The sequence below is a fragment of the Physella acuta genome, unplaced genomic scaffold (assembly GCF_028476545.2).
Source record: "Physella acuta isolate Inbredline_101_S28 unplaced genomic scaffold, ASM2847654v3 ptg000107l, whole genome shotgun sequence".
NCBI lineage: Eukaryota > Metazoa > Mollusca > Gastropoda > Physidae > Physella > Physella acuta.
The window spans coordinates 92,105-106,597 of record NW_026731627.1 but is presented as its reverse complement, the minus strand read 5'-3'; the positions used below and the strand labels follow the sequence as shown (position 1 = coordinate 106,597).

At 37.4% G+C, this 14,493-nt stretch overlaps 1 protein-coding gene across 7 annotated transcripts in view; it reads left to right on the top strand.

Moving 5' to 3' along the window:
- The window catches only part of LOC131933492 (double C2-like domain-containing protein beta), a 111,323-nt gene that overhangs the window by 30,932 nt on the left and 65,898 nt on the right, over positions 1 to 14,493 (top strand). For 5 of the 7 annotated variants that reach the window (XM_059290244.1, XM_059290268.1, XM_059290266.1 and 2 more), the window contains exons 2-5: positions 10,679 to 10,933; positions 11,344 to 11,487; positions 12,463 to 12,592; positions 13,812 to 13,898. In XM_059290244.1, the coding sequence (XP_059146227.1) occupies positions 10,857 to 10,933; positions 11,344 to 11,487; positions 12,463 to 12,592; positions 13,812 to 13,898 (438 nt within the window). In that variant the 5' untranslated portion in view covers positions 10,679 to 10,856. Of the gene's footprint in view, positions 1 to 9,347; positions 9,442 to 10,678; positions 10,934 to 11,343; positions 11,488 to 12,169; positions 12,215 to 12,462; positions 12,593 to 13,811; positions 13,899 to 14,493 lie in introns of those variants that run through there. The other 2 variants (XM_059290250.1, XM_059290270.1) reach the window with 2 other exon arrangements.

Sequence of the window (14,493 nt, the reverse complement as noted above, 5' to 3'; positions counted from 1 at the left end):
ACTTTGTCAACGGGCATCCATTCGGGAACTAGTTCTTATTCTCCAAGACTTTTTTTTTATGTCGAAGCTTTTCGAGGATTAACACAAAAATGAAATTTAAAAAAAAAAAAAGAAATTTTAAAATCTAAACCCTTGAAATAGGATAGTTCATCTACTCCGAAAGTCAGATTGATAACGCTGTATAATTCTTGGGTAAATAACAGATACGCGCAGACGTGTGAGTATAGGGCTGGTAAGTAGGTCACCAACCAGTTCTATGTCTCATGTAGGTTTTATTGAGCCGTAGAACTGGTTGGTGACCTACTTACCAACCCTATAGGCGGGATGTTTTTTTCTCTCATAAGAGTGGCAGGTGGGTCAAGCTAGATCTTTTCCGGATGGTCAAGCGCATATGAGTGCACTTACACACACACACACACTCACTCACACACACACACACACACACACACATATATATATATATATATATATATATATATATATATATATATATATATATATATATATATATATATATATATATAATGTTATATGGTAATTCACTTTCTCCCCCCCCCCCCATTCTCTCTATCTCACACACACACACATACACGCACGCTCACAGATGTATATAATGTGCCTGTTGTTTTCATGACAATTCTGATAATTAAAAGATGCAAAGTACTGATATTATTTGCAGGGATGGGAGTGTGTAGTGCGACTGAAACCTAACGACGGCGCACCGCCTAAATTGAATATCGTAGACATATTTTATATTAGGGAGATAGCAGTAATGTAATGATGAAGATAAAATGACCTTCCCCACATTGTATCAGCTAATTCGAGACCGCGCACTAACACGTAAAGTACCTATCGGTCAAATTCACGTTTTGAAAATATCGATTGAGATAACTAGCTGTCTGGTTGCTGATGGACGAGGGGGCGTTGTGGGGGAGGGGAGGGGGGGTGGTTTGACAGGAATATTCCAAGGCCATCCTGGAGAGGTTATTACGATAACCTACGTGTTTCAAACTCTGGGCGTCGTTGGGCTTCTTCTATCAGCCCACATGATAACCTACATAAACTAGGCTTAGTTTCGCCTTTTTTATCAGCCCATTTAATAACCTACACCAACTGGCTTAGTTTGGGCTTCTTTATCGGCCCATTTAATAACCTACACCAACTGGGCTTAGTTTTGGGTTCTTCTATCAGCCCACATGATAACCTACACAGAATGGGCTTAGTTTGGGCTTTTTTATTAGGCCATTTAATAACCTACATAAACTAGGCTTAGTTTGGCCTTTTTTATCAGCCCACATGATAAGCTACTAGAAAGGCGTTGTTTTGGGCTTGTTACCAGCCCACATAAAAAGCTTTTGTTGGCTTTACACTAGCATACACGATAACCCACAAAAAAACTGGATGTTGTTAGGCTTTTTAATTACCAAAAGTTAGACTGAATGTATTACACGCTGATTAATTATAATGTAGGTGGGTGCTAGACACAGTAGGTATGGAACTACTTGACCCTTCCCTTTATAGAAGGAAACTGTTTCATCTTCTTTCAGCAGTTCAAACGTATCTATTTTTACATTTTCTCTGAATACCTCTCCCTTTGACGTCATGTTTCAAAATGGATTTTATGTACTGTATGAATACTGATTTAAAAGATTTTTAAAAAAGAAAAGACCTTGCGGGCCATATTTTTTTGGTGGCGTTCCAACATCACGTGACTTGATTTGTACGTCTCTTCGTATAGATGAGTAAGTCGTCATTTAGATGACTTCTAGAAAGATGACTTAGGAAGATGATTGACTTTTCAAGACAGCTGACTTTGCTTGAGTCGAAGAACAAGTAGTTAACATGATGCTTCTCAAACGGCTCCCTCTTTCCCCATATATATATATATATATATATATATATATATATATATATATATATATATATATATATATATATATATATATATATATATATATATATATATGTGTGTGTGTGTGTGTGTGTGTGTTACTATTACATCTGTGTATAAAATCGATGTAAAAGAATCAAATAGACATGTCAACATTCTGGTTGATAGGACGCCACTATTTAATATTTATCTGGCCATAGAAATTGGCTGGTACGGTGTGATTGATCGGGTTTTAAATAACCAGCCGAGTATCAGCTGGTTATAGGGGGGGGGGGGTGTGTGATTTGGGATGTGAGGTGGGGGGGGGGATAAAAACATGAAAGAAATACATTCCCATTGGGTGTTTAGGTCGTATGATGGAGTATTGTTCATACATCACCATGGTTACTGGATATTTGATTCAGACGTAATTGATTTTTTTTTATTAAATTTAAAACAAAGTATATCGTTTTGTGTGAGGTGCCAGACTGCTTAAATTATGAACAACATTTGTAATGATGCTTTTTATAATTATCACCAAAATAGGAACTGTTAAAATATTAACAAATGAAAAAAATTTTAAGTTTAGGAGTTCAAGTATTAAATTAGTCTGGTCGTTATTGAACACTTGTTCAAATACCCGGGAGAATCGTTAGCTGGGGACAGCAACCCACCTAGGAGCGAAAACTCCAAAATCTAACAACTGTTGTCTTGCTAATTGTTCTTGGTTGACAAAAATACTATAGAAGCAAATACAGAAAGAAATACAGTCGAAGTAGGCGGGCGAAAATGGCTCACATCAGGTTGACACGCAATACTTAATTGAGTTGGAGGAAATCCCTCCAGTTTTACAATTAAATTAAGATTGAAGAAGTAGTACCATATGGTACTCGACTTTAAGTTAATCGATCACTAAGCTTAGCGTCATATCCGCAATCCTAACATATCTTTTCTTTTTAGAAAACTCGATAGTACATATTAACAAACTCCGAATTATGTAAGCCTTACAGTAATGTTAGGATTTTATTTGAACGCTTGCTCCGTAACTTCATTTTCTCATTAGAGACATTTGTACAAACGCTGAATTATGCATGTCTTACAGTAATATTACGATTTTATTTGAACGCTTGCTCCGTAACTTCCTTTTTCTCATTAGAGACATTTGTACAAACGCTGAATTATGTATGTCTTACAGTAATATTACGATTTTATTTGAACGCTTGCTCCGTAACTTCATTTTTTCTCATTAGAGACATTTGTACAAACGCTGAATTATGCATGTCTTACAGTAATATTACGATTTTATTTGAACGCTTGCTCCTTAACTTCATTTGTTCTCATTAGAAACATTTGTACAAACGCTGAATTATGCATGTCTTACGGTAATATTACGATTTTATTTGAACGCTTGCTCCGTAACTTCCTTTTTCTTATCTGGAGATCTTTGTGTTCCGCGTAGACAACCCTACTCAAGCATTGCTGTTCGCTTCTTCAAACTTTCCATCGATTTGTTGAACCAGCACGAGTGGGCTTAGAGACCTAAGTACTTAGGGAAATAATTTTTTTTTAAAAAGCTGAGTAAATCGTTGAGAGATTAAGTAAGCTGCGCACTTCTTGGAGATTCGGGATTTTTTTTTCTCATGAGATAACAATTGTAGCGGCGTGTTTGTGGTCGCTCAATGCTTTGTTTGTGTATGTGTGGGGTGGGGTGGGGGGTATGGTATGGGTAGTCTTTCTATACGGTAGTAATAGTGAGGAGAGAGGGAAAGACCAGATCGCACTTCGCTATATTTTTAAAAAATTTGAAATTTAAAAAAAAAAAACTTCTATCTTCGGTTTAATGTTTAAAAAGAAAATAGAACATCTGAAAATAAGAGGGAGGGACTTATGTGGGGAACCATCGTCTTCAAAGTTTACAAATATGAGACTGTCTCCCCAACATAATTGTGATACTATAGCCAATATATCTGCTGTATGTAGAACTATAGACACGATTACAAGGCGTTTAGGAAAGATGCATTGCTGTGTCGATACAAATACACAATAAAACACCTTGTTGTTTCTATGTTTGGCGTATTCCTGATGTGCTGTAATGTTTGAATTACAACGAATAAAAAGCATGTTGTAATGGGGGGGGGGGATCTATCGCTTTTTTACAATTTAAAGTAAATTAAAGAATCATTAAAACTTTATATCTTTGTTTATAAGCATACGGTACTAAATTTGTTTCCAGAATTAGTAAATTGTGTGACTGTATAATTCAACTCGGATGTCATTATTGCATTACGGCATACCCATTTTAAACTAAATTAAATTGTGAATACGTGTATTGATTATCCCCCCTCTCTACCAATACACGCACCAGAGAAGGAAGAAAAAACCCACGAACATAGATTGATCATTATTTTATGAGACAACCTCCTACAGCACTACCCCGACTCATCTCACGGTCTGCCAGCCAGACAAAACGATATTTGAAGCTCTCGGAGCGGACGTTGAGTTCTTTCATTTTTAAACTGGGTTAAACAAGATGGTTTTTAAACAACGTTCTGGGCGCACTGCTGACCAGATGACCTGATCATACGCCTAGGTCATAGAAATTAGAGGGACTCGTCTGCCCCGCGGGCTGTTAGGTCTGAAAGGGAATCCTCTAAACAACATAGGCTGATGTGTGTGTGGGGGGAGGGGGGATTTGTCTGCCTTGTTGAGCCATTTTTACACCTGACCTTTGGGGAAATTTTGTCTCTCTTGTCGGGCAAATATTGCACCTGACCTTGGGAGAATTGTGTCCGTTTTGTTGGACAACGTTTACACTTGACATTGGGAGATTTTTGTCTGCCTTGTTTAACAAATATTACACCTGACCTTAGGATAATTTTGTCTTGTTGGGCAATTATTACACCTGACCTTAGGAGAATTTTATCTGTCTTGTTGACCTTTGGGAGAGTTGTGTCCCTTATGTTGGACAAATATTACACCTGACCTTGGGAGATTTGTGTCCGTCTTGTTTGACAAATATTACACCTGACCTTTAGGGGAAATTGGTCATGTACATCTGTTACACCTTTTTCTGTTTCAACGAAGTCTGTCTTAAGGACGTTCAAAATCATAATTAGCTCGAACGACCAAACCGCAGAATATACCAACGTTTCTCTACTTTTTTTTTCTATGCTTGAATCTTTCTTTTCTACAACACATTTAGCGCCCAAACTTCGGTGTGAAATATATTTTACGGCTAGATCTAGTAAATTTTAAAGGCCATCAATGTTTTGGCATATTTAAACTAAATCTTTTACCAAATATGTCTGTTGCATTGTATGCAAATATACAATTCGCTAAGTCCTAAAAAATATTGAATTTTATCAAAATAAATCACAGACTGAGCCGGCCTCAGTAATATAAGTTGTCTAACATAAGAAGAAAGTTGTCCATGATTGAAATGTGCGCCAACCCCCTAGAGCATTAACGAATTACTCGATGTCGGATGGTAATAATAGCGGAAAAATGCTTCAAACGCATGCGCACCACGCACATGCAAGGACGCTATGCATATTTATTGTCAATGGCGGAGGAATGGTTTAAAAACCGAATGCATGTCACGCGCTTGTAAAGAAACTATGCATATTTATTGTAAAGAGTTCGTGTTTGTGTATAAAATGCCGTATTTAGATGTCCTGACTGGGAAAGGGGTGGGGGGGGGATATAATTTATAGCTGTATCAATATATCTCGGAACTTAGCTGCTATATATCTTTATATCTCGGCATCTCAATGTCACATGTTAGTTGAATACAAAAAGGAATAAAATACGTTTTTTAAATTGTTTTTCCTTTAATAATAGGTATACTTTTAGATACATTATTAGGCTACACCAGTTAAAATTCAACAACGCTGTTGTGTATTGCTCCATATCGTTTGTAGCTTTGCAGCAAGCTTTGCTTATAAATATTGTAACAAATATGTTAGAACATTATTACATGTAGGCCTATACTGAATGTTTACCTTTATTACGCTTTCAGTATTTTTCATTGATGTTGTCATTAAGCAATAAAGATACCAAATTATAAAATAACGCTAAGTGCCTTTATATATTTCCGTCACGTTTCTAAAACCAGCAGTTGTGATAAATAGATATGGGTAAAAGTTATTTTAAAATACTTTTCGACAATGTTATTCGGTAACACATCACATATCTTGTTAAGTACGGCTTAAGCTTACGACAATATGTCACTGACCTTCACCACTCTGTCCGGTAGAAAGTACTAGCCCAGGTTCATCTAGAGCAGTGGTACGTCCCACATATCCCTAGAAAGTACGGAGCAACTGGGGTTTGTTGATAATAAAATACCCTGACCCCCCTCTGTCCCCCACTGGTCTTATCGTCCAAATCAGAAGTGTCATTGACTAGTAAACGTAGTGATTCAAATACAATAGAGAGGGTGGGGTGGGGTGGGGGTGTAAACTTATTTATCAGTGGCGAATTATTTTATACATTATTTCTACAAGAAGTATATCGTAGTAAAATTCTACTTTAGTCCTGAAATGTATTTGTCAAAATTATATAAAAACTCATATTATATTTAGATCTTGCAACTTTTTTCTGAATATTAAGTGTTATCTTATAATGGTGAAAGGACCTGTTTGGCATATTTAAAAGCGTTGGTCACCTTAGAAATACTTTCAATACTTACTGCGACCAGCGCTTTAATTTTTACTATTATAAGTAGAGAGAATTTAAAGTTCTTTCTTTATTTAAAAGCTTGTTATTATATATTAAGGTTTTGTAAGCTTGTTTATTCATTAAAATCCCAAAGCCGTTACTCGAAAACAACTCATGAAATTGTATTTTTTGTGTTGTGGAACCTGATCTCCAGCACAAGATAATGTTGGCCTTTAGATGATGCCATCATCGGATTTCAAACTGCTGTGAACTCCCCCACAGCTCAACACGTGAGTTTTAAGTTACGGTTTAGTGCGCCTAGGCCGTTTTTTTTTATTACCGTGGCTATTTTTGGCTGTTTTGTGTATCACAACGTTTGGTACTCGGGATGAACGTAAAAACGTAAATCTTTAAAAAAATTTTAGTAGTTTTCTTTAGTATGAAACATGCACGAATACGACATTAGTACAGAAATTAGGGGAAGTTGCATGCTTGATAGTAAAGTACCCTTTGGATCATTACGGCCCATGTGGCAGGTGAAGTAGAGCTCATCAGTTTCAGTGACCTCGGCGTATGAAAGGTTAGTATCATCAGCACTGGACTCGAGGTTTCTGAAATCAAAGTTTAGAGGATAAAAATATCTTATAACTGTAACAAAATATAAATAGTCATTGTCCCTTGATAGCTTTAGGGGCTGCTGTAATTTAATCCAAGCCACCCCTTCCCCTTCAGAGTAATCAGCCTCTGTTCACTACCCCGCCCCCTCCAAACAGATTTTCTTCCAGCAACGTCTACCCCCCCCCCCCGTACGAATATAATATTTATATAAGAAATATATTTTTTACCAGTATCCGCCCCCCATCCTGAAAATCCCCCCCCCCCCCACCCGCCACCCCAAAGAAAAAAGTCTGAAAGAAACATTGCTTCCATACGCAAGCATAAAAAAATATTGCTCTCGTTTACCCCTTAGTGTCGTCAAGAAATCTATGATCGTTTTGTTGCTCTGCTTCACATTCCCTGTGCCTGCACCCAGTGTTTAAATACAGTAATTGATACTTACACTATCGTTTGAGTGTCGCCGTTCTATTATAATTACCCCCCTTCCTCCTCCCCTATACTTGTTTATGATATCTTTTAGCGAACATGTATTCAAGTTGTACGGATAGAATTTGTGACTCGATGATATGATCTTAGGGATAATATTCTCTCATAGATTTTCTCATAGATATCACTTGCTATATTTTCGGGTTTCAATGCTTGCGGATTTTTTCTTCTTCTTAGTATTTAGACATTGTAAGTTCGTACTTAGGTTTTAAAAATTTGCTTTTATAAAGTGCAAGCAGATATACTTAAAATGTCGCTTATGATTCCTTACAAAAAATTATTACACAAGTCGAGTATTATAAGTTAGTAACTCGTTTATAAGATTAGTAAATACTCAAAGTGAACACCAGCTCATCTAACCGACTAGTATTTAATTATATCTCCTTCGTTATTGAATTTGGTACTCGTGATATTAATTTTTAATGACTTTTTTAAAATGTAATTATTCTAGAAATGTTATACTTTTGAGCTGACATTGGATATGTGCTTATCTGGAAGTTTTTTATAAATAGTCACAAGAAACTGGTCGAAACTGAGATTATTTTTTTACTTCACTTTAAAAGTTCTTTAATTATACTCGTCTTAATAATCGTTAGCCCTCGGTATAGTGTTCGGTCATAATTCTTGCGACATGTGTTGTTGACGGATAGAGCAAGACTGAATAAACTAACCACACTCTTTGTTTAAATAAAGCTTCTACAAATCTATCTCTACCTTCTATTTTCTTACCACTTGCGGTACCGTACTTATTCAAGCATATACAGAGCGTACTCTAGTCCATTGTTTTCTTTAATATCGCCATCCTAGCCCTAACCTTAACTCATACCCTAACCATATTTTTAAAATTTATTCTCTACCGTACCCTAACCTTAATCATAAACCTGACAAGCGACATCAGCGAGAAACATGGACACTAAGCTATTTACTTGCCAGCGTTTTTATAACGACACTGTTATCTTATCAGGTATACATTTTTATATGACTTTTCAATAACAAGAAAACATCTTCGACCCCTGAGGTGAATAAAGAAATATATTATTTCTATCCCCTTTAATTGAAACCGGATACCAGTCACACAATGTAGGCTTTGTCGACACGACAGCAATCCACGACCAGTCCAACAAGAACCGTAACTCCTATGAGCAGTTTAACAATAACAGTAACTCCTACGCAACGCCTCAGTCAATACTGAGTTCGATTTGAGCACTACGACAGTAGACACGATGACCAATTTCTCCTTCTACACAACAACATCTGTCGCACAGAGCCCGGGTCGTATTTGTTTTAAATGATACCCCGTTTGCTGTGGTTAACTGGCCGAGACATTCAAACCCGCGACATTAGTTTAGCATTGATCCGTCGGTTTACTTTGATGTAGTTGTGTTCGCGCCACACATCACTGGCTCCGTGCGTGTTTTAAAATAAGTGGACAATAAAGAAGGGATAAATCTGTATTGATTCTGATAGGCGTGTGTGTGTTTTTGTCAGTTTGGAATGTAATTAAATGTGTTCGGTTAGTTCGGAGTTTTCTTCAGCTATGTGACAACATCTTAAAAGTGTTTCGATTTTATAAAACTTCTTTTCGGATTTTTTGAATTTATTTTTTTACTATCGACATATAAAAAAACTAGGGTATACTGGCCAATAACCCCCCCCCCCCCCAGGTTGTTTTATAGCCTTCGTTTAGTGCCAACCTATTATTTTAAGCTTGCGGAATTAGTCGAGTTTTTATAGTGATGAAAATCAATATGCTGTGTGTACGTATTCTATTGACCATGTCAACTGTTTGAGTTAAGGCTAGGCGCAGGGTAAGCCTCTAAAGCAGGGGTCTCCAAACTTTTCAGTCCGAGGGCCGCATTAACTATCAAATTTCAGTTCGGGGGCCAGTTTCTTCCAGGCATGTCTTTGATTTTTCTGGGCAAAGTTCCTCAGCCATCACCAAAAAAACGATTTTTCCTTTGACGAAAAGATCTCCGCGGGCCGGATGAGAGGACTTCGCGGGCCGCATCCGGCCCCCGGGCCGTAGTTTGGAGACCCCTGCTCTAAAGCTATTGATTTCAATATAGTAAAGTAAGCTCCCTATTGGCTCATACATCAGATCAAGTAGAGTTTCGTGTTTCTTTGACCTGGACATATGAACATATTGCGTAGTCAGCTTCACCGCCTGTTCTTTCCCCGACTCTAGTCAGGTACCCATTAGAGCTGAGTGGACTTAAGGGACGTCATGTTTACTTTAACATTGTAACTGAACTCGCTACTTTCGAGGTTGTTATAATTTACTGTACGTTCGTTAAATTTCTTCTTCGCCTTTTTTTCAGCTCACATCGAAGCATGGGTCATTTACAACATCCTTCAATGCTCTCCTTTTTTTTTTGGCCCTTTTTTTTTTAAATTTCTTTCCAGCTCTTTTCAATAACATACCTGTAAATTTCATTTTCTTTACGCCAGGTGGTATTGAGTCTCCCACTTTTTCTCATGGATTACATAATATACATTGTATAATAACACGTGTAGCCAGTTTTCTTAACGTTATACCTATCCATCTCCACCTTCTGTTCCCAATTTGTTGCTCCACTGAGATTTGTCCTGTCTGTTCCCATACTCCTGTGCTAGGTACTTGATCAAACTTTAGATTTGAAATTCGCCGTAGGTAGTTATTTATGAAAGATTGCACTCTGTTCCACTCAACCTTTGTTGGTCGCCAGCTTTCAGCGCCTACAATGCAATATTTTTTACGTTACAATAAAAGTTTCGTAATTTGGTCTTATTATCCATTTGCTTAGAGCTCCATATATTTTTAGAGCTGCAAAAGCTTCTCTTGCCTTCTGTAATCTTGCCGTGATCTCTAATCCAGTGCCCCCGTCCTTATAAACTGTTCTTCCCAGATCTGTAAACTTTTCTTCTAGCTATACTTCCAGCGCTTGTCCACCTACATCAACTGCCTCTGTGGTAATTTTCTATACAATTTCTGTGAAATATTTATAACAGCAGTAGAATCAAGTTGTATTTTGAAAAATAAAATGCTTGTTTTTGTTTTGTTTACAGAAATAAATCAGCTCCAGATTTGACCAACGGACATGGATTCCTGCGTCATGGACGTACCATGATGGACTAACACAAGTCCCGATCTTGAAGGAGTGGATAGCCAGTGGCTATACAATTACATGAGTGGATTAGCTGTCTAGGACTCTTTACTGTAGGAGGGTTTGACAGTACTAGAACTATGGGAGAATTCAACTCCAGCGGGAATCTTGATCGGTGGGTGTGTCCCAATGACAGACAACTCTCACTGAGAGCCAAGTAAGTTATCGTTCTTGTTCATTTAAATTTCGGGCTTGATGGTTTTTTAAATGTGAATAAAAATACTAGATTTAAGTTTGATTTTTTAAAAAATGATTTTGAAATGCTACTGCCATAATTCGTCGAAATAGAAATATTTCTTGTAAGTTAAATTAAACGATTATCATTTTTGAAAGCTTGGACGTTCTAATTAAGTTTAAAGTTTAAATGAGGTTTAACACAAACTTTTTGTTTTCATTCCAACCTTATAGACGTACATAATTTGTGACTTATAAATTTATATATGATCCGAAATACTAGTTTTCAAAAAGCCTTTATTTAACCCTATTATAAATGTTAGCTACCAGATATACTATAAGAAGCCACATTTATTCACTAATACCCCGTGTGTGTTGTACTGTGTATCGTAGGTTAGGCACCGGCTGGTCTGTCCACACCAACAGGATGGGCAACTTCAGCCGGCCTGACCACTTGAGTCTGGACGAGCAGGAACAAATTTTGAGGGTCATCTCCAGGGCTGAGTACCTTGAAGGTGTGGAGCAAGAGAGGATTGGGTAAGGCTGGGTTAGGTTTAGGGTTAGTAAAGTTTGAGGGTCATCTTCAGAGCTGAGTACCTGAAAGGTGTGGAGCAGGAGAGGATTGGGTAAGGCTGGGTTAGGTTTAGGGTTTGGGTTAGTAAAGTTTGAGGGTCATCTCCAGGGCTGAGTACCTGAAAGTGAGAGGATTGGGTAAGGATGGTTTAGGGTTTAGGTTAGTAAAGTTTGAGGGCTATCTCCAAAGGTGTTAAACAAGAGATGATTGGGTAAGGATGGGTTTAGTATAGTAAAAGTTTGAGTGTCATCTCTAAATGTGTTAAACAAGAGATGACTGGGTAAGGATGGGTTAGGTTTAGTAAAGTTTGAGGGTCATCTCCAGGGCTGAGTACCAGTAAGGTGTGGAGCAGGAGAGGATTGGGTAAGAATGGGTTAGGTTTAGGGATTCGATTGGTAAAGTTTCAGGGTTATCTCCAGAGCTGAGTGCATCGTATGTGTGATGCAGGAGAGGATTGGGTAAGGATGGTTTAGGGTTTGGGTTAGTTAAGTTTGAGGGCTATCTCCAAAGGTGTTAAACACGAGATGATTGGGTAAGGATGGGTTTAGTATAGTAAAAGTTTGAGTGTTATCTCTAAATGTGTTAAACAAGAGAGGATTGGGTAAGGATGGGTTAGAGTTTGGTTTAGTAAAGTTTGAGGATCTTCTTCAGAGCTTAGTACCTGGAAGGTGTGGAGCAAGAGAGGATTGGGTAAAGATGGGTTAGGTTTAGGGTGTGTACTAGGTAACTGTACTAAGCCAAGAAAACCTTTCCTTGTTTTGTCAGATTTGGGATTTGAACTCTTTGTGAGTTTAGCCATCAACTGCTCCATCATTCTATCTCACTAGACTTTGTATTTAATCAAGATGGCTCTCCAAAAGAGCTGGAAGTCATAGTGTCTACAAAAGACAAAAGCCATTGTGGCTAAGCTTTTTATGTTGTTTTTTTTTATTTTACAGGAGGCTTGTGGACAAACTGGACAACATGAAAAAGAACGCCATTGGTAACGGGACCTCCCAGTGCATCTTGTGTGGGGATGAGTTCAAACTTCTAGGGGCCTCTCCCACCTACTGTGATGACTGTGCTAAGGTAAGTATTAGTGGTGTGTTGACCTAATGAAACATACCTTGGTAAATAGGCACAAAAGATATCACTTTACACCTATAGGGGTCCTAGATTCAGCCAGGGGCCCCAGATAAGATTAAGCCAGGGGCCCCATGTAAGATTCAACCAGGGCCCCAGAAAAGATTCATTCTGGAGTCCCAGATAACATTCAGCTAAGGGCCCCAGATAGATTTAACCAGGGCCCCACTCAAGCTTAACCCACCTCTAGCAGAACTGTAACTTACTTAAATCTTTCTTCTTTCTTCTTCTTAATTCTTAATTTTTAGTGTTACTTACTTAAATGACCTGGGCGTTTTTATGCTAACTCAATATTATTTTATAATTTTGCAAGCTTGCATTTTTTAGTTGTGATATTTAAAGCTCATATAGAAACATGTGATTTTTTTTTAAAAACAAGAAAAGCATTTTGATTCTGTAAATATTTGGTGTCAGTTGACTGGAAATGTGTGGAAATTCCTCACATCAAAAAACATAAACTGTTTAAATATTCAGCAACAACACACATTTTTCTTCTTCTTTTTTAAATTGATCACTGACATTTTTGTTATACGATTTGTCTTTTAAGGAAGCAACCGACCAATTTTTTACTTCTGTTTTCACTTCATGAGTAAAAACATGGAAAGTTTATTTGTTTTGTTTTATGTCTTAGATTTTAAATATTTCTCCTGAAGTTCACTTAGTATTTTGGTACCTTTCACCCAGTATGACCCCATCGAAATTATGTTTGTGTTTTAAAGCTGACCTACCCTTAAGCACAGCCCTAACCCTGACCCTAAAACGAACCCTAAGGGATCTTACACATATTATATTATACACAGGGGTTAGTTCGGTGGTTTATCATTATCTTATATTGCTTAGTACAGAGTTTTCAAGTGTTGTATAACACAATTCTCAATTTTTAAAAATATAATATGAGGGGTGGTCTTTTAACATCTTATGATGTTGTATAGTTGGGATGAAGGTCAAGATGTCTTTCTAATGTTCTGCAACATGTGCACGATCCCTTATATTTATTCTACGGGGTAATCTTGAGAAGATGTTACTGCAGAAAATTAACGTTTCATTTATAGTAGAAGGAAATATCATACAAGGGTTGGGTTTGTTTTTTTTTGTTTTTTTTTGCCTGTTGTATTTGTTTGTAATTTAAGTTTAATTTTAACCCTAATGTGTCATTTGTCTGCAGGCGGTGTGTTCCAAATGTGGTATGGACACCACCAACAGCAACAAACAGCCGCTGTGGTTATGTAAGCTGTGTGCCGAGACTAGGGAGGTGAGTACATAAATTCGTTACACCCTCCCCCTTGTCTTCATGTTAAAAACTATTGTCTTGGGAGGTGAATACACATCTCCTACCTCTCCCCCCCCCTTGCGTGCTAAAACTATATTCTTTTAACACATTGACAATCTTCTTCCACCACTGCAACCACACTGTTTTTTTTAAGTTTACCTAATACATTGAAGAACACACAATTATTTCTATATGCTTCTAACACACAATGTAGTATATGTGTTGAGTCTAAACACGATCCTTTTAGTTAGTAGAATCAAGTTGCCTATACAATAAACGCATGATTCCCCCCCCCCCCCCCTCCACACACACACACAATGTAGTATATATGTTGAGTCTAAATATGATCCTTTTAGTAGAATCAAGTTGCCTATACAATAAACGCATGATTCCCCCCCCCCCCCTCCACACACACAATGTAGTATATATGTTGAGTCTAAATACGATCCTTTTAGTAGAATCAAGTTGCCTATACAATAAACGCATAATTCCCCCACACACATTGTAGTATATATGTTGAGTCTAAATACGATCCTTTTAGTAGAATCAAGTTGCCTATACAATAAACGCATGATTC